The 20,275-nt window shown below is 35.6% G+C and overlaps 1 protein-coding gene across 6 annotated transcripts in view; it reads left to right on the top strand.

The window, feature by feature from the left end:
* Positions 1–20,275, top strand: part of LOC150089020 (uncharacterized) — a 291,242-nt gene that overhangs the window by 156,756 nt on the left and 114,211 nt on the right. For 5 of the 6 annotated variants that reach the window (XM_090371014.1, XM_090371013.1, XM_090371012.1 and 2 more), the window contains 3 exons: positions 848–889; positions 9,669–9,829; positions 17,302–17,433. In XM_090371014.1, the coding sequence (XP_090227140.1) occupies positions 848–889; positions 9,669–9,829; positions 17,302–17,433 (335 nt within the window). The remainder of the gene's footprint in view (positions 1–847; positions 890–9,668; positions 9,830–17,301; positions 17,434–20,275) is intronic. The other variant, XM_090371010.1, reaches the window with a different exon arrangement.

The following is a 20,275-nucleotide window of genomic DNA, read 5'->3' as shown; positions in this document are numbered from 1 at the left end:
GCTGGAAGAAGTTTCCTTCACAGGTAGTTTAGGCTGACAGTTTGAGGAAATTGAAAGGTAGCTGACCTTTCAATTTCTTCATTATTCCTGGATTATGAGGAGGGAAGTGCATAATTTGTATTTTCTAATCTACTCTATATATATATATATTATTATTATTTTTTTTTTATTATTTATTTTTTTTTTGTTGCTCTTACTACAAAGGTCTGTAGCTTCCTTGCCCTATATGGCTTAATACTAATTAAAAAAGAAAAGATTCCTTCTGCTTATAAGTGCAGGCTACAGTGATAATTTTATCCTTAGAGCCTTACAGACTCCACATCTAGAGTTAATCTACAAGGCTCTCAGCATATAATACCACCTATTGTGCCTGGGCAGAATAGCAGACAACTCATTTTTACCTAACTTTCAGCATTTTTCTTATATTTATCCAACAAATCATTAGCCTGTGTTCATTTAATAATGTTAGTTACCACATGAATAATAATGCTCCCTTTACTCCTCTTAAAATTTGAGTCTGCTGGTAACCATCACTTGTTGCTCCTGGCTAATGTTTTTTATCGGTTGAATGTTAGCCTTACTGCCAGGTGCTTGGCCTCAAAATGATTCCCGTGATATGAAATCGCATGCAGTAAAGTGTACAAACTTTATTTGATTTCCACTATTGTGTTGTGATCCCCTGATTTGGAGTATGCTCAAAATCATGTGTGTATAGATGGGTCTTGGAGTGGTGGTAAATATGGCATGCCTGTAAACTGTGACTGAAATTTAGCTCTCATATTTATAGACATTTTTAATCATATAATCAGAAAATAAAATACTTTATTTTACTTTTGTGGCTTTGCAGGAGGATAATTACCAAAGTGAAGATATGGATGAAAACCAAAAGGTAAGAAAGAAGGCAATCTCTTTTAATTCAGCTTTCTAATATAAGAGCTTATTGCATGATTTATCTTCAGTAAGAATGATTTACTGAAATGAGCAAACATTGTATGTAAAAGTATATCTTGCATTTATTAATGTAAATAATGGTCATTCTATTTTTTGGGTCGGGGAAGAGACTTCCCCTATTAATATTCTTTCAAGACATCTGCTATCCATCTGAGGACTGCGGACTGGCTGTTTGCCTGCAGCATTTCCCATTGGAATCATACCTGAGTGATGACTAATACAATAGCATCAGAATACTATGCCATATGGTATTTTTGGATGTTATTGTATTAGCAATTGTTATAATCAGTGCTTTTTTTTGTAAAAAAATAGATGCCGATAATCATTCCTTGCTATCAGGAAAAATTGAAAATTAAAAGGATATGAAAAGTACTCTAAATTTTTTTTTTTTTCCTAATACTGTTCTTTCATAGTAATGCTTTTGGAATAAGAACAACAAATTTAGTATATTAACACAGTTTATTAAGTATAAATTATTTATTCAAGTATATATATATATAGAAAAATAAGTAAAATATGAATAAAATAAATAAATCGGTCAACTACTGAGTGCCGGGCGCTAAGGATGACACGAATGGTCGTTAGCGTAGTATCTCAAATAGAGAGCCCCGGCTTGGCCTAAAACTTAGGAAATAACGAAAATGTTGTCTATTCGAGTCTTTCCAGTTGTTGTTGTGAATGCCAAGGGTGGGAGAAGCGACTCAGACTTCTTCCTGTAGAAGCGATTAAAGTCTTCGGGGAGAAGTGACTGGCAGGCGAGAGCCATGCAAGACTCCACACAAGTGCCTCCCCACCAACGCCACCTCAACACTGTCTCTCTGAGTACCTCCTTACCAGGACAACTCCAGTTTGAAAATTGGTAAAAAATACTTCTAGTCGCAAAATTTATAAATGACCTTTACAGAATTATTATCTAACTATTTAGCAACCTTTTTGTCACCAAAAGGAGAGTTACTTAGTACAAAGAAGCGTGCTATCGAAGTGCAATAAAATTTTTTTTTAATTTTAACACATTTATAATTTATAATTTATCATTTAATTATAAATGATAGATTTCAATCGGAGTAGTTTTCCCTTGATAAGCATCGAATAATGCATAGCTAATGTGATTTTTAAATTTTTAGCTCCATTAGCGATGTAAATAGAGGGGGAGACGAAAATTACATTTTTCCGGTCTGGCACCGCCATTTTTAATTTTAAAATTATATTTTAAACATACTCGTTGCGCTCTTTCCAACGGTGTAGCTATAGGTTGTCGACAACATTGTTATCCCCCACATTTTAATCCCTCTCCATTTCTCAGACAAATTTTTATCAACAATGATCAATGTGGTGTTATGTTGGCCTACTTGATGTGCAAACCCATGTAAAATTTCTAGTCAATAGGTTGAGTGGTTCCAGCGATATAATGCTGTGACAGATGGACGGACAGACAGACAACAGAGTGACATTTTAAGGGTCCTTCATTAGACTATGGCCCCTAAAAATAAGTAAAAATAATTTTATAATAAAGTTTTTCTAGAATATTCCAAAATTTTATTAAGTTTTCATCCGACACCCTATGCCGACTTCTTTTCCTCCTCTTTGTGTGTGTGTCAATTGCTGAATGACGTTTCTGAAGCAGCCACGAATCGACATATTTTGCTGGATCGAAGCAGGTCAGCGGTGGGCATACAATTTTAAGAAACAGTAGTGAAAAAACTGTTTTTGTCATCAATGAAGCTCTGGTTGGGCTGACAATCAGATTCATTTGTGAAAATCCTCGTTCACATTCACTCAATGAAATTGGTATCGTACTCAGAGCGTCCATCTTTTAAATTAGGTACCCCCGAAATCCATAATTGCATTTAACTGTAACCTAATTGACAATTTTCTAACTTCATTTTCACCAAATGCCAACAATTCATGCTTAGAAGGTTTAATACCTTCGCTGTCCTCGATTTCCTTCTCTCGTCATCTGTATTGTCAAGTTTTTAAATTTGAATTTTTTCTTTTTTTGAAACTGTCCGAAATGTTGGTGTCATTCGGATATTCAGGTACTATGACCATGTAAACAGAAATAGGGAAAATTTATGGAAAAATGTCGATAACCCACTTCTGCGAAACAACAGATGATTATTTGTTGGTGTAAAAGAAAACCAGACTCTCCTAATTCTTGAATAGGGCGCTTACAGTTGATTCACAGCGGTGTCCAACCCGCCCGGAAAGTGAACTAAAACAGCATTTTAAATTTTGTTAATTATCAAAAAAATTCTCATTAAATGTTTTGTTCAGTAAATGTAATTGTGTATTGCACTTAATAAAATTTTCGAATATTTTCAATTTTACTTTTACATGCAACAAGATATCGAAAATGTAACACAGTAAAGAAATCTAACTTTGAATTTTTTTGAATATGGCCCTGTATGGGAAATGTTTGGATATCACTGCAGTAGAAGGTGGACACCTTGATCAACTCACTGCAGACCAGTGCAACTTCTCCGTATGTGGAACGGGTGGTCGGATAGTTTTTACCAGGTACCACTAAGTTGTAGAATGGTAATCCCTTCAGCTCTTGCGCAGCAGCACTAATTGCCTGAAGGCCAGAAATGCGAACAGGGCGTACCGAGTTAATTCTCTCCTAATCTGTTCGCTGTATGAAAATTTTCTTGCTCAATGGAAGCTATTTTAAATGTAACTTCCAAGGGGAATTCAAAATAATTAAACAGAGGTCCGACTGAGTAATTTAGAATTATGAAAATGGTTATACAGTTTTATGAAGAAAATATCTTAACAATAGACAGTGAAAAATGTAAATTTAGTTAAATAATTTTAAACTTATTTGAATAGTATATAAACATGTGAAAAAAATTTACAGAATATTACAAATTTCAAAGTGCACTGATCCAAATGTCACACGTCACTGTTAATAAAGGTGCCAGTACGCCGTACCGTCACAAAAAAAGCACTGGTTATAATTAGGAAATATTTAAGGATAAACTTACAAAATATTACATAAATCAAATTTAAAAAAAAATTCAAATTAACCAAGTATTACTTATAGAAATGACTACTTACTTGCAGGTGGTAGATGACTCTCATCGACCGGTGCAATACCACCACTTTGCTTATTGGAGGCTTGAAGTGGTGAAACCCATGTTTAGTCTCTAGAGCAAAGTTTCCGGCATCTCCCCCCATACTTCTCTTTCACCTCATGCACGGTACTAAGTACTATAGGTTTTGATACCTTTCGTGTTTGGGGTTTCCATAAAAAAAAAAAAAAAAACTTAAATGATTTGATACTCAATCAAATAGCCTGCACTATGAAATAAAATTTAGAATATGGAACTAGATAGACCATCATAGATTAGATTATGAACCTTTCTGAACAGAAAATTCCAGCTACTGATTATTATAACTTAATACTGTTAGTTTTTAATTTAACACACTTCAAAATATCACTATTCACAGCCACATAATTTTCTAAATATGGAGTTCTGTTATAAATTAATGCACATTTAGGTCATGAGTGGCCATGACCATAGGCTTTAAATCTTGGTTTGTGAAAATCAGCCTGCACAACCACTTAGTAATTTTTTATTTTAATTTTATATTGGGTATGGTTTTGTTGATCAAGAAAAACAAAAATTAACACAAATCATTTATTATGCTGCTGCACTGTAAAATGTTAATGGTGTGACATTTTTTTATGTTTTGTATATTTTTTATAAGTTTTAATTATTGAGACCCTGAATATGATAATTTAGAACCAAGGTGAGCATAAGTTTTTTATTCAGGGGAAAAAAAAAAAAAAAAAATCACTGAGTTATATACATAGCCACATTATGGATTCTTAAATCTCGAAAAATTGCCTATTTAGAGAAACATTCACAAAAATTGTTGTTTTAGACTTTGGAGGTGATTTCCTTTTCGTAAGTCCACTCAGATTTTGAAAAAGCTCCTTTAATGCAGGTGGTGGTGAAAGCCATCACCACCAGCAGGGTTGAACAAGAGATTAGAAGTGGTGAGAAAAAGCCATATGAGCACTTTTCAAAGTTACCAAACTGAAATATAACAATCTTCTAAGTGGCACTGAAAAAGAACTGTCACTTCTGGTGAAAACAAATCTAGTCAGGTGTTTTATTCATGAGTAAGTATATTATTGCTGCATCTAGCTACAGTCAAACTTGGTTATATGAGGGACCATCAAGGGACCGATAAAAATTTCCTCGTTATAACCGTTACTCACTATATCAGTGATGAGTTAAATCTGCCTCCTATTTTTTTTTTTAAATTTTCAGTAACTTGATAAAAAGAGATTCAAAAAACAAAAGAAATATTAAAGAGAAAAAAATTAGTATATTATTTATACTAATATTAGCATATTATTTATATTAATATGCTTGTATTTGGGTTTTTAAATCGATCCAACTATTTAAATTTAACAACAATTTAAATCCAGCGAACTATTGTTACCTACAGAATCGTAGTGTCCAAATTGTTTAGCATATTTTTCGCATGTGCCTTCAAGATCGGACTGTCTATTGAAAATCCAACACTACTTTGTTTAGTGAACCATTGAAGCAGTACTTCATCAGCGTTTGTAACTTCGCACTTTCTAAATTTTGTTTTATTTTATTTTTCTGGTTATGTTCTTTTCCAGTGCCAATATGTAAACATGTTTATTCTTCCACGATGTCATTACTGTTGAAGAGGACAAACTTTTTAGACAACATTTTTTGCACCACGTTCTAATTCACAAATAATTTCTACTTTTTTACGAATAGAGTGACATTTTCTTTTGTTAGTAGACATGTTTCCGAAGGAAGGATTCATTTCTAACTGATTTTATTTAAAATGACAGTAAAGTGATCTGCACACAAAATTCTTAAAAGTCCCGAAATGCATGCACAGTTCTTAGAAGTCCCGAAATAAATTTATGGTTCTGTAAATAGGGTAATGCGACAAGTGCACCGCCAATGCACTATTGTATAGCCCCTGTCCCCGAAAGGACAAGGTCATAAACCAGCCACTAATCTGATGCGATGCGGGTGGTCATAAAAGCTAAGTTGCCCTATTCATTTTCGTCTATTCCAAGAATTGGGTTTTTCAACTACCCGAGTAATTAAGAATGTTTGCATAGTTACAAAAATTTGTATGGTATATCCGTGTAGTATGATTGTTATAAAACAGTGAGCGATTTTATGGGAATACGTGTAAATTAAAACTTATGGCTTTTTGCTCGTTACAGCCGTGATCTCGTTATTTCCGTGCTCATTATAACCAAGTTCGACTGTATATGGTACATAAGTTCCCACTGAAACGATTTTCATCATTTGGCAGTACACTTTTAAATTTAATTTGGACAAGTTTCCAGTATGTGTTAATATAATTGCTATTATGATAAAAAAAAAAAAAGATTGATCTGTAGTGGGACTTGTTTGAAGATCTGACCTGAAATATAACAAATTATCTCAAATCATCCTTCACATTTTAAGTTTCTCATACTGTGAGAGAGTATTTAATTGGGTGGGGGGGGGACCATATCCTTCTGATGAAACTTCTGAAATGCTCTTGACAGCCAATTTGAGTCGCTGTTTCTGTAAAGGGAAAAAGTCTGTAACAGTGTTTCTGTTGCAGACTTTTGACTGATGACTGGCATGATGATAATCACCGTGACTGATTATCAGTTCTTGAAGCACTGATAATCAGTCATGTTGTCTAATAAACAATCCACAGACAGAAACATCTGAGGGCTGTAATGTTTGAAAGCATACTGTAGTGGTAAACAATTTTATGACACCTTAATATAAAATGCATATGTTGTCAGTGTTCTCCACAGCTGTCAATATGATAGATATATCACTGCCTGCCACTCATTTGGAGAGGTCTAAGTTTCATTCTCATCTGCAACTGGACAAAGTTTAGGTTTCTTCAGTTGGAGTTGTGGTTAGCTAATCTCAAGTGAAGGGAGCATGTTTTCCCTTGTGAGTTATTCTGAGTTTTTCCTCTGCACAGTATGCAGATCAGCCTGTGAACACATGCACACAGACAGAAGTCACAATGTCATATTAGAATTACTCATCCAATATGGGAAGGGGATGAGATTGGTAGGTGACTACACATGGAAGTGAAATTGCTTTTCTACTCACAGCTGTGGTTTGTATGGGAATCATGTCAACAACTTAATTTCAAGTCTGGATTAAAAAAAATACTCACACTTTTTCCTTGTAGAACGTTTTTGTTGTAGAACAATGCTTCTATTTTAGACATAAACATTGTTCTCTTAGTCACTTCCATTTTTACGTTTAAAAGACTGTTAAATATGTGAAATTTCAAATATGCACCTGTATTTCTGCTTGTTATACAGTAGACTTTCGATTTTCTGGGATAGATGGTAAAAAAGCAAATCCCGGATGATTGATTTTCTGGTTAATCCAAAAATACAGAAGTCCTCGACATATGTAAATGTAAAATGTAACTTATTCGTTGAGTTTTACGTAACTCAGGAATGACTAATAACATATTGCAACTATATTATTATTGACAAATCTGAATTCAGTGCAGTACTTTTAATCTTTGACCATTTTCATACATTCTTATTAGTTTAATTTTCTGATCCAAATCGATCGCTTTCCTTTTCTTGGTAGATGTACTACTGTCATTTATTCTCTTAGTCGGCACCATGATAACAGTCAAAATGAAATTTTCTGTAAAGAACTTCACAGGGTCAAGGCAAAACTCACTATGATCCTACACGAGCTCGCATTTTACTAAAGCACATTTCTGGAGGTCACTACTATAAAACAATAAAAACAATTTGCACTTTCCGTGTTATTGGGCTTTTCTGTTCGTGCATCTAATTATAAACGGGTAGTAAACTCTATCGTATTGAATTTGCAAAAATACAGATAGCTGAAATTCTGTGGGTTTTTACATTATTATGGTGAAATGTGTGTCCCCTTCACTGAAGTCTTCAGTCATATAAAAAAACCATAAATAAATTGTAAGAATCTTCTCTTTTCTATTTTTTTTTTGCTCGCTACTCTGTAGGCCCCTCCATAGCCAGGTGGGAAGGAGCCGCAGTGCGTAGCAGACGCTTCTTGATTAGACTGGGGTTTGAGCCCATCACTACCAAATACGGAGAATGCGGAAAGGTCAGGGAATGACCACTGCATATCTCCGGAGCAATATGGCCTTAGTTGCTAATGCTCCTAAAAACCAAATAACAAATAGCTACTCTGTATCTCACTTGTGAAATTTGTGCGTGCTGTGATCGTCATTATTGATTACTTATTATTATTATTTATTTTTTTTAATTTTACAATCCTAAAAAAAAAAATAGTGAAAAAATTTATGTAAATCCGTAGTGGCGTAAGTTGGGGACTTACTGTTTCAAAAAATGTTCAGCAACCTACATAAAAAATATGGTGATAGATAAAATAAACAAAATCTTACCACATACTACTCGCATGTCAAATATGATGCTTCCCTTTATTTTTTGTGACATCGATTTTAAATCTAATAGCTTCCCTTTATTTTTAATGATGTTGTGTATAATCAACATTATAATGGTTAATCAAAGATTTAAAGGATGTGCCGTTTTCAAACTTTTGAACAATTTCAAGTTTTTGTTTAACTGAAAGCACAACTCTTGAGTTTACCGATCATTTTCGCGATTTTGAAACAAAAAAAATATATATATTTACTAAAAAAAAAAAAGTTTCCATCCCTGACAAATAACAAAACAAAATTTGTCTTTTTGCAGTGCAATGGAACACAACAATCGATGCGACACACTGAAACAAACTAAACATTTGGTCTCTTTTTTTTTTTAGTAGCAGGGTTGCAAGATAAATAGGTACATTAATCTCCCAATGATGATTTATAATGTCGTTTATTTCTGATTTGCAAAACCTCTCTTTATAACTATTCTAGTTATTACTTAAATTTTATGATTTTTGGTTGGGGTTTTTTCTTTTTTTTTTTTTTTTCCTTTCATTTGGAGTCTTGAAGTGTCCCAGTAAATTGAGTCTGCTGTATATATAAATATTAAAATATATGTATATATATAATATTTCTAATATTAGGTACTCCCATTTTAAATTAAGTATGTTTCTTATTTGCAGAGTAGCAGCCATTTTGAGAGAATATGTTTCGTGTTATCTTTACTCTTTGGGATAGGGGATAGGAAAAAAAGGTAACCTGATACTGTAAACAAACAGTCTGTTTGCCCCATACCTTTTTTTTTTTTTGAGAAAAATCCAAATAGTTGCAAAAACAGTAGTGGGCACCACTGGACAATAAGAAAATCATTGCAGAAACTGTTGCAGTGAAAGTTTACTATATTTAGGAAGATGGGAAATTTTTCAGATTTTTAATCATATGCTTAACACGAGAATGTTATTTTCGAGGGATACCTGTCAGCTAGCTAGCTGGCCAGCCACCACTACCACTTAAGGTTGATCAGCTCAGTCTTTGGCAGGAGCAAAAAGATCCCCATGATTGAAATCAAACACTCTGAAGCATACAAACTTTATTTGATTAAAATTAATACTGGAAGTTTACTTTCCATGTGAAGTTCTATTTATAGATAGTAAATGCTGTTCTGAGGCTTTGAATTTATCTTTTCATCGTAAAGTTTTAAAGTAGCTTTTCCTGAAATTGAAATATCCAAGAATATAAAATGATGTTATTGCATTAAATTTTATTGATAATTATTTAAATTTACATTTCAGTTTTCAGAAGATAACATATTAAGCTTCAAAGTATCTTCATTTTTGTCTCAACTTATTTTTCTACATCCTCCGAATGGAATGGAAATGAGAGAATACTATTATACAGTTCTCTTTCTTGAAAAGAAGGAAAACTTGTGGCCTATTATAGCTAATGCTGTTTTGTAAGTTTTTACATTGGACCTTCTTTATGTTAATGCTGAATAATCTTTATATTATACATACAAGGTGTGGCAATTAATTTCCCAAACTGGTGCAATAAGAAGAACCCAAAGTGAAGGAGCTCAAAATAGTTTTATTCAAAGTAGTCATCACTTGATTGAATGGTCTTATGCCATTCTAAAAGTTTCTGAAAAGAGTCAGGAAGGCTTGATTGAAAGAGATGATTTTTCATTTGGTAGTTACATTTTTCTTTATGTACTCAACATCCTGAAATCTTTCCTCTGAGGGCAGTTTTTGCCTTGAAAAAGAAGTCTGCTGATGCTAGATCAGGAAAGTATGGTGAATTGTTGATCTGTACGATGCTGTTTCATCAGAAATGTCTTCACAAAAGTGCAGAGTGGGTGGGAGCATTGTCATGCAGCAGGAACCAGCGCCTTTCTCAAAAAATTGCAGCCCACCTAGGAAATGTGCTTCAGTAGTCTTTGAAGTACCTATACATAGAACATAGCATTAACTCTCTCCACTTTGGGTACAAATTCCTTGTGAATCATGCCCTGCTTGGCATCGTCTTGATCCTGGACTTCTGAAAATGAAATGTCTTGGGCTTTGGTGATGATTTTGAAGCCCACTATATGCTCTGATGCTTAGTCTTTTGAGTCTTACTAGAACATCCAACACGCATGTCCGGTGACAATATAGTTGAAGAAATTTGGATTGTCTGAATGAATTCTTTGCATGATGAAACTCTTCATTACTTCTGCTTTTCTGAGGCTGTGTGGCACAAAATTGTACAGACCTTCCTTTTCCCTAAATCTTCATGCAGAATATGACAAATTATCTCCCTATTCATATCCAATTCATCAGAATTCATTCTGAGGGTTAAATGATAATCTTCCACAATTTTCCAAATCTTTGCAACTCTGTCCTCATTTGAAGAGGTTGACAGACATCCATATCTTTGGTCATCACAAATATCCTCACGTCCATCTTTGAATCACTTATAACACTGAAACACACTGGTATGACTTAACATTTTATCACTATAAACAGGTTCTAACATTTCATGTTTCTGTTGCAGATTTTCCTATTTTAAAGCAAAATTTTATACTCAGTCATTGCTCCATTGCAAAATTGTGACACGAAATGTTAATGCTACTGATGAAACTAGTTGATACTAGCATCTATGTACCACCATCTGTTGGAAGAAGTTTGAACTACAACACCATTTCTGTTTATTTTGAAACTCATTGACTGCAAGAACATATCTTGGAACTTTATTGTCACTCCTCTTGTATGTATAGAGAAAAAAAGCAACATGTGCTTGAGATTAAATGAGATGCCTTATTGATTTATGTCTGTCTGTTTCATTGTTGTTATTGCTTAGATGGTTATTCCCACCTCAAAGTGTATTGAAACTGATAAATTTTCAAAATTTTCTGTAGATTAGTCAAGTAACTGTAAAGAACTTTTAATTTTTTTATGTTTATGTAATTCTTCAACCAACATAATCAAAAATGGAACAGATTTTCTATGAATTTTTTTTCATATTAATTCATTTTTTTTAATTGCCAATTTTTGTTTTTGCATCATGTGTATGTCCCAAAATTATTGCTGTTTAGGTGCCTGAATTTTGAAATCTGCTGAATGAATAAAAATAAATTTATTTTTTATTTTATTATTATTTTTTATTTATTTATTTACTGTTAAATTATTCCATTCTAGAGTTAACTTCTTGATTGTTGGTTAGCCAGTGATGATCAGTATTCATTGACAAAACATGTACTAATTTATTGCCCATTAACTTTGTTTTCATTAGGTAGAGATTCCTTTTTGAGTGGTTGTCTCCTCAGTTTTAAGTATTAATAAAAAGTTTATCTTTGAGGTAAACTGACAATAGTCTGTTTGGTAAATACAAACTGTATTGTAAAGAGTACAGGAATGCCTCGCATAGCATTAGCATTAGTAGAGGCATTTGATGCAAAAAAGCAAGCTTATGCAGCATCAGCCAAAAAAAAAAAAAAAAAAAAAAACCCACTTCCACTTCACCCCTCTGTTCGTTCAAAATACCTGTCCAGCTGAGCCTTAAACTTATTTAGGCTATCAACCTCCACTACTAGGGATGGAAGTCTGTTCCACCAACCAACCAACCACCCGCTGACTAAAGGCAAATTTCCACACGTCTATCCTATATCTGTCTTTCCTCAATTTGAATTTATGCCCTCTCAGATGATTATTCTGAGCTAGAGGAAGAATCCCATCAGCATTGAGCATGCTCAAACCATTCAAGGCTTTATACACCTCTATCAGATCACCTCGCCGGTGCCTAGTCTCCAGACACTGCAATTTGCAAAACTTAAGCCTTTCTTCGTAAGAGCAACCCTTCGTTCCATTCACTAATCTTGTTGCCCTTCTCTGTACTCGTTCCAGCAGCTCTACATCCTTCTTGAAATGAGGCCTCCAGACCTGTATAGAGTACTCTAGGTGTGGCCTGACCATTGCGTTATACAAGGGAATAATCATCTCCTTATCCTTGCTGGAAAAATTCCTGTATATCATTGACAATACTCCATGAGCTACTCTTGCACCCCGTCTGCACTGCTCAGAGAACTTTATATCTGCCTGCACAACCACCCCCAAGTCCCTTTCATTCTCTACCACTGTCAGTGTAGTACCACAGAGTTGATACGTTGCTCTGGGGTTGCTGTTTCCCATGTGTAGTACTCTTGTTTAACATTGACAAATGTAAAGAGTACTACACATGGGAAACAGCAACCCCAGAGCAACGTATCAACTCTGTGGTACTACACTGAGCATAGTGTCAGTAGCAGCGCAGTGTCCTTGACAACCCTGCCAACCTTTGTACCGTCTGCAAACTTGGACATTAAGCTTGATATACCATCATCAATATTATTTATAAATACAGAAAACAACAATGGACCCAACACTGAACCCTGAGGGACTCCACTGATAACATTAGTCCACGATGAGCAGTGTCCATTAATTACCACTCTCTGTCTTCTGCCACTCAACCATCCCTTTATCCATAGCAACAATTTTCCACCAATGCCACACTGCTCCAATTTGTGCAGCAGTCTTCCATGTGCAAAAGTATCAAAAGCCTTTCTAAGATCCAAATATATAATATCAAAGTTATTCCCTGCATCCAGTTCTTTTGTGACTACATCATAGTATCCAATCAAATTGGTCAGGCAAGACCTTCCCTTAACAAAACCATGCTGTGTCCGAGCTATAACTGAAGTCTTGTCTAAATGATCCTGCAGTGCTTCTTTAACCAGTGCCTCGATTAATTTTCCCGGAACAGAAGTTAAGCTCATAGGTCTATAATTACTTGTGTCAGCCTTTGATGCTCCTTTGTGAATTGGGGTCACATTTGCACATTTCCAGTCTATGGGTACCTCCCCTGAGTCCAAGGAAGCGCTCATTATTATGGCTAAGGATTTGCTTACTTCCTTTGCTGCCTCCTTTAATATAACTGGATAGATCCCATCCATCCCGGGTGCCTTTCTTGCCAACAGTTTCTCCTCCACTTTACTCCCAGTTATTTCAAGATTCTGTAGCTTACTGCTAGAGTTGAATACACCTCTGGCATTCCCATCGCTGAATAACTCCTCATGTGTGAATGTCGATGCAAAATATTCATTTAGTTTGTTAGCTACCTGAGCAGGATCATCAACAGTTGACCCATCAATATCAAGTGGACCAATCTGATTCATCCCCTTCCTTCTAGAGTTTACATAAGTAAAGAACTCTTTGCTGCTTTTCTTTGCATCCCTTGCCAAGGATTTCTCGTAATCTGCCTTCGCCTGCCTAACCTCCTTTGTAACTTGGTTGCATATCAACTTGTATCTATCATAGGCTTCTGTGTCATGTGTTAATTTGTAAGTATCCCATGCATTTTTCTTCTCGGCCATATGCCTCATTAGTTCATCTGACATCCATTTTGGCCTAAACCTTGAACAATATTTCTTAGTTGGTATGTAAAGTCTAGTAGCTTCCAAGATAAGTTCTTTGAATGCTTCCCATTTTGAATTTGCTGTTGGTAACATCATCAGTTGGTCCCACTGTATAAAATTTAAATACTGTCTCAGTCCATTGTAGTCGCCTTTACGGAAGCAATAACCCTTCCTTTTACCCCTAATGGTAGTTACCTCTTTGAGTAAATCCCACTTCAGCACACTGTGATCACTGCCACCTAGTGGTTCATTTTTCTGCAGATTCTTAATGCATGAAGAATCACTGCTGATAATCAAATCAAGAGTATTACTCCCTCTAGTTGCCTCCCGAACATGCTGATGTAGAAAACAATCATCCAATAAATCCACAAAAGCCCTGCTAGTGTGTGAGTGACCAGCCCCCAAATTCCAGTCAATATCTGGGAAATTAAAATCTCCCATTATAAGACTCTCTGATTTACTGGCCCACTATTTCCCTGTACAGTTTCTTATTATACTCATCAGAGTCATTAGGCCTATAGCACACTCCTACTCTCAATTTTGATCTCCCAATGCTTATGTCACACCAAACTGGCTCAACACTGCACTGTCCAGTGATGTCGACTGGCTTCACTTCCTTGGTTTTTATGTGTTTCTTAACTAATAGCATAACCCCTCCCCCCTTCCTATCCTGTCTATCCTTTCTGTAGACGTTGTACTCCCCAAATTGCAGTTCTGCATCCCTTATATCTGTGTGACACCACGTCTCTGATATCCCAACAATATCTGCCTTTGATGTTTTGAGCAATACCTCAAATTCATCAAATTTATTTACTAAACTCCAAGCATTTGTGTACACGCAAGTATACCTGCACCTGTTTCTATTCTTAGCTACCCTAACACAACCCATGTGTTTACTTGTACCGCAATGGCTCCCAGCAGTCTCTGAAATATCATGCAACTTGTTTTTCAGGCTTCTGCTCATTCTAATAGAAGCAGTGCAAGAATCTCTTTCACCTCTGCCAGTGGCTACTGTCAATCTATTGGTCTTTGTCTCCCCCCAAGCTAGGTTTCCGACCCACCTAACACTGCCAAGCATAGCACAGTTTTGAACAGCATGGGGGGGTATTTTAAGAAATTAATTAGAAATATGTTATTGATATTAAAACATCAATTTTTCACAGTTATGATTATAATAGATTTTAAAATGAACAATTTTGTATTACTTCTTGCCTTTATTCCAAGCATAACAGTGGTTGGAAAATTCCACCATTGTGCCTGCTAATGTTTATGCTTTTAACATGCCTAGTGGCGCCTCCGTAGCCAGGTGGGAAGGAGCAGCAGTGCATAGCACACACTTCTTGATTAGACCGGGGTTCGAGCCTGTCACCACCAAATACGGAGAATGCGGAAAGGTCTGGGAATGACCCCCACATATCCCGGACTCTATTGCCTTAGTTGCTAATGCTCCTAAAAACCAAAAAAATAATAAATAAATAACATGCCTAGTAAAGGGTTAGTCTGTTCAGCCCATTTTCCCTCTACCCTTGTATGGTTGACTACGCTTTGAAAAATATTCAATTTGTCAGATTTGAGGTTTTTGCTGTCTTAGTATTGCCAAGGAAGAAAGCTTATATAGCATCAGCCAAACAAAAACACACTCGCCTCTCCATTCTTTCTAATTTTGCTAATGTAAGAAGTGGGGGTTCCCAAGGATTGGTATTGGGACTACTCTTGTTTTAGATTTTCATAAGTGATGTCGACCTAGAGATAGTCCATGACGTCAAAATTTGATATTGAGATTGATATGAACAGTACCAAGCATGGCTTCTTCAGGACTTCAAAGATGGTCAGAAAAATGCAAGGTCAAATAGCAGACTTAAAATAACTTACACTTGGTGAGGGTTGAACTGAAAACATTAAAAGAAGAAAGATTTGGGAGTTATGATATGGTTGGACATAAGTTCTTAGAGTCGCATTGTTGATCACCAAGCAGAAAGGTGGGCCCACATTGTTGTAGAGATAGAGTTGCTGTATAAGAAAATTGTGAGACTACACTTAAAATTCTGTGTCCAGAGAGACAGCACCTTAAAAAAAAAAAAAAAAAAAGTTTCTTGAAAGGATCCAAAGAAGGATGAATGTCCCTGGTGAGATCAACAACGCTCATATGGGCTGTGAAACTTGATAGATAGCTTGGAGGAGATTTGATATGTATAAGACTCTCTGATGGGTGAATGAATGAGGGGGAAATTTTGACTGTTATAAATGATTCCAGAATTAGGGGCCATAAATTCAAATAATGGGGGGGGGGATTGTTTTATACTAGAGTACAGGAAGTTTTCTTTTAGCCAGTGAATTATTATTGGAATAAGTTCTCTCAATGGGTGGTTATGGCTGACAGCTTGGAAAATTCAATGCTCAACTGGATAAATACCTATGTGAGAAGGAAGTAAGGTTTTTTTTTTTTTTCCAGTACAGCAAGAGGCCATGGCTTTCTTGCAGCATATAGCTAACACTAATAATTGGTCTAATTCCTCCTTATTTCATAATTCTAATATTTATCCTCTGTGTGCTATCTTTCCAGTTGGTAGAGGCCATATAGCATAGCACTTTGAGTTGTTATAGTCTCCTTTCCTGAAATTAAAACCAATTATTTTGCCTTTAGAAACTGTTCTCTCTACCCTCCCCCTTTCCAATAATCTAACTTTGAACTTCATGAATAATCCCTGGTAATGCTTTCTGTACTGTCTGTCATATGATGTTATCTAGTTCATGGGTGGTGAAGTCTATAATTTTCTTGCCTAATACTGTCTCTAATGTCCTGATAGAAGTAATAATCATCTAGTTTTAAGAAGTTTGTTCACTATGGTGAGCTTCCATCTCTCTTGCTCAGTCAATTAGAGAAAAATTGAAATAGCTCATAAGACTTGTCTTCATCCTCATTCCATCTGCCTGCAGGGCTCTTCAGTATCTTTGATCTGTAGATTATTCCCATTCTGTTTTACTTCCAGTTGCACTTCAGATTCTGGGCGGCGCCTCCGTAGCCAGGTGGGAAGGAGCAGCAGTGCATAGCACACGCTTCTTGATTAGACCGGGGTTCGAGCCCCTCACCACCAAATACGGAGGATGCGGAAAGGTCAGGGAATGACCACCGCATATCCCGGAGCAATATGGCCTTAGTTGCTAATGCTCCTAAAAACCAAATAACAACAACATCATCAGATTCTGGTCTTCATAATCTGAATCTGCAAAAGCATTTGTTGCACTCAAGCTGCTTTTGATGAGAAGCATATTGGTTGTAAATCTTGGTGGGTACCTGTGGAGAGGTATGACTATTTAAATTTTATTTGTATTTCATTTTGAATACTAAAGGATTCTAATAACAGTAAGTTCTTATGCCATCATAAATGCAACTCTGATAGCATACGAACAATGTCCACCTGTGACTTTGTTCGTATGCTGCCATAGAAAATTTTGACCATGGAAGACTGGCTCTTCAATTAACTGTATTTTGATTTCAGCAGGTGGATTGCTGATAATGCATCTGTGGAAAGTATTGAAAACAGTAGGAGTAATATTGGGAGAAATGTTTATTACTTCCTATCTTTTGTAGTGGACGTTCTGTACAAAGATTTTGAATGGTTTCTTAAAAAGTAAGTTTTATCGGTTATTAACATATCAGTCACATATCAGAAATATTAATCCTACATGTATGTAGGATTAATATTTCTTTAATTACAAATCATTATATTGTTTAAGATATTTTTATTTATAATAATGTAACTTCCTCTGAAAGATGCAACATCTGAATATCCTTTGCCTTCTATTTCACAACCTTTATATATTTTCTAGTGTAACTTCTAAATGGCATTACATCGGATCAGATTAATGAATAATGATATTCAAATTTCTAATATTATTATAATGTTATTAAGAAAATTTTATTTGCACTCTTCCATTATAAAGCTGGTTGCATGCAGACCTTTCTGCCAAACTAACCTTTTGGTTGCATGGCCTATATAATGCCCATAACATAAGCAGTGTGAATAAAATGCCAGGTGCCATTAAATTCCCTGTGCACATGCTGCAACATTCATATAAAATGCAATACCTGGGGGGGAGGGCAAAGGAATTGACAACTAAGAAAGCACTTCACAAAAGGTATTCAAGCCTTCTTATCTGAATAATGTGGTAGTGATGATGGTTAATGGCTTCCTTCGGCTCTTAATGTGTGAGAAGATTATCTTTACAGGTTAATTTAGAGTTTAACAATTTTTCTTTATAGCTAAAACTGTATATTTAACAAAAAAAAAAAAAGTAATAATAATAAAATATATATACAGTAAGCCCCAGTTATAGTGATCACATTTGCAAATTGAATTTTGATTCTAATAAACAGCGATTTTTAATAAGTGAATATCTGCAAATATTATCCACAGGCTATAAAAATAAAGATATATATATATATATATAAAGCACAAATTTGCACTTTATTACCAAAAGTTTGCTACCAATTAAATGATGCATTGAAATCAGAAGAATATTATCCACAGGTTAGCAAAATAAAATTAAATTTATACTTACATACATAGATTAAGTAATATACAGGGTGTCTCAAAGATACACGGCATAACTTCAGGAATGAGTTCCTCATAATGTAGACAATAAAAATATTTTATATCAACATAGTTCAGGAAATGCTTGGTTTCCGAGTTTTGAAGGCCTGTCTATGACACTTAACTGTTCACATCACCTTATAGTAATTGTTCAAAATGCCCACCTTCTGCCTGAATACAGGCCTCACATTGACGTCTCATGGACTCGCGAAGAAGATTCCAAATTCCTGGCATGTTTGGTATTGTCTCACAACCTGCCATAATTTTATTTGCTCCTGATTTGAGTACATGGTACATGAGAATTGTAAACCACCAGATTCTGTCAGTACCTTGTGATGAAGGAAATCACCTGCGGGAGATAAGGCATTCCGGTTAATAACTCGAGAACCAAGCATTTCCGGAACTGATGATATAAAATATTTTTATTGTCTACCAATGAGGAACTCATTTCTGAAGTTATGCAGTGTATTTTTGAGACACCGTGTGTGTGTGTGTGTGTGTGTGTGTGTGTGTGTGTGTGTGTGTGTGTGTGTGTGTGTGTGTGTGTGTGTGTGTGTAATCAAACAGGAAAAAAAAAAAAAAATATATATATATATATATATATATATATAAAATATAAGAAAAGTATAAAAATTGAATGCAAGTAGAGTGAGAATGCAGATTATGAATGAAGTAATTCAGAAGTTTATCAAACTCTTAACAGGGAGCTAAGTGATTTTGTAATAAAAGAGCAAAGTGGAGGGAAATTGAAGTTAACATAAAGGCACCTGGGGTGTTGGATGGGATCCATCCAGTTATATTAAAGGAGGCAGCAAAAGAACGAAGCAACCCTTAGCCATAGTTATGAGAGCATCCTTGGACTCAGGGAAAGTCCTCATTTACTGGAGGTGTGCAGATGTGTCACCAATTCAAAAAGGGGGTTCAAAAGGTGACAAGTATCTATAGACCTGTTAGTTTAACTTGTGTTCTGGGAAAAATAATGGAATCACTGGTTAAAGAAGCATTGCAGGATCATCTAGACAAGATTGCAGTAATAGTTAAGACACAGCATGGGTTTGTTAAAGGGGGAAGTCTTGTCTGACCAATTAGATTGGATACTATGATGTGGTCACAAAGACACTGAATGCCAAAAATAATTTTGATATCATATACTTGGATTTCAGGAAAGCTTTTGATACTGTTGCACATGGAAGGCTGCTGTACAAATTGGAGAGGTATGGCATTAAGGGTAAGTTTCTACATTGGATAAAGGGATGGTTGGGTGGGAGACAACAGAGTGGTAATCAATTAACACTGCTCCACTAATCACAAATGTGATTAGTGGAGTTCCCCAGGGTTCTGTGTTGGGCCCATTGTTGTTTTGTATATTTATCAATGATATTGATAAAGGTATATCAGGTTTAATGTCCAAGTGTGCAGATGATACAAAGGTTGGCAGGGCTGTTAATGACGGTAAAGACAGTATGCTACTCCAACAGGATCAGAGAAAATTTGGGCAAATGGGTTGAGAAGTAGCAACTGAAGTTTAACATTGACAAATGCAAAGTACTGCATATGGGTAGCAATAACCGAAGAGAAATGTACCAACTCTGTGATACTACACTTGGGGAAGTGGAAAGTGTAAAAGACCTGGGGGTAATTGTGCAGTGAAATATGAAGTTTGCTGAGCAGTGTAGACGGGTGCCAGGGCAGGTCATGGAGTCTTGTCAATGATATATAGGAATTTTGCTAGCAGGGACTGGGAGGTGATTATCCCATTATACAAGGCGATGGTCAGGCCACACCTAGAATACTGTGTACAGGTCTGGAGGCCTCATTTTAGGAAGGATGTAGAGTTGCTAGAACGAGTATGAAGAAGGGCAACAAGATTGGTGAGGGG

This window comes from Mastigoproctus giganteus, chromosome 3 (genome assembly GCF_048544385.1).
Source record: "Mastigoproctus giganteus isolate SK-2022 chromosome 3, ASM4854438v1, whole genome shotgun sequence".
Lineage (NCBI taxonomy): Eukaryota > Metazoa > Arthropoda > Arachnida > Uropygi > Thelyphonidae > Mastigoproctus > Mastigoproctus giganteus.
Note: the sequence above shows the minus strand (reverse complement) of the source record. Positions and strands in the feature narration are given on the sequence as shown.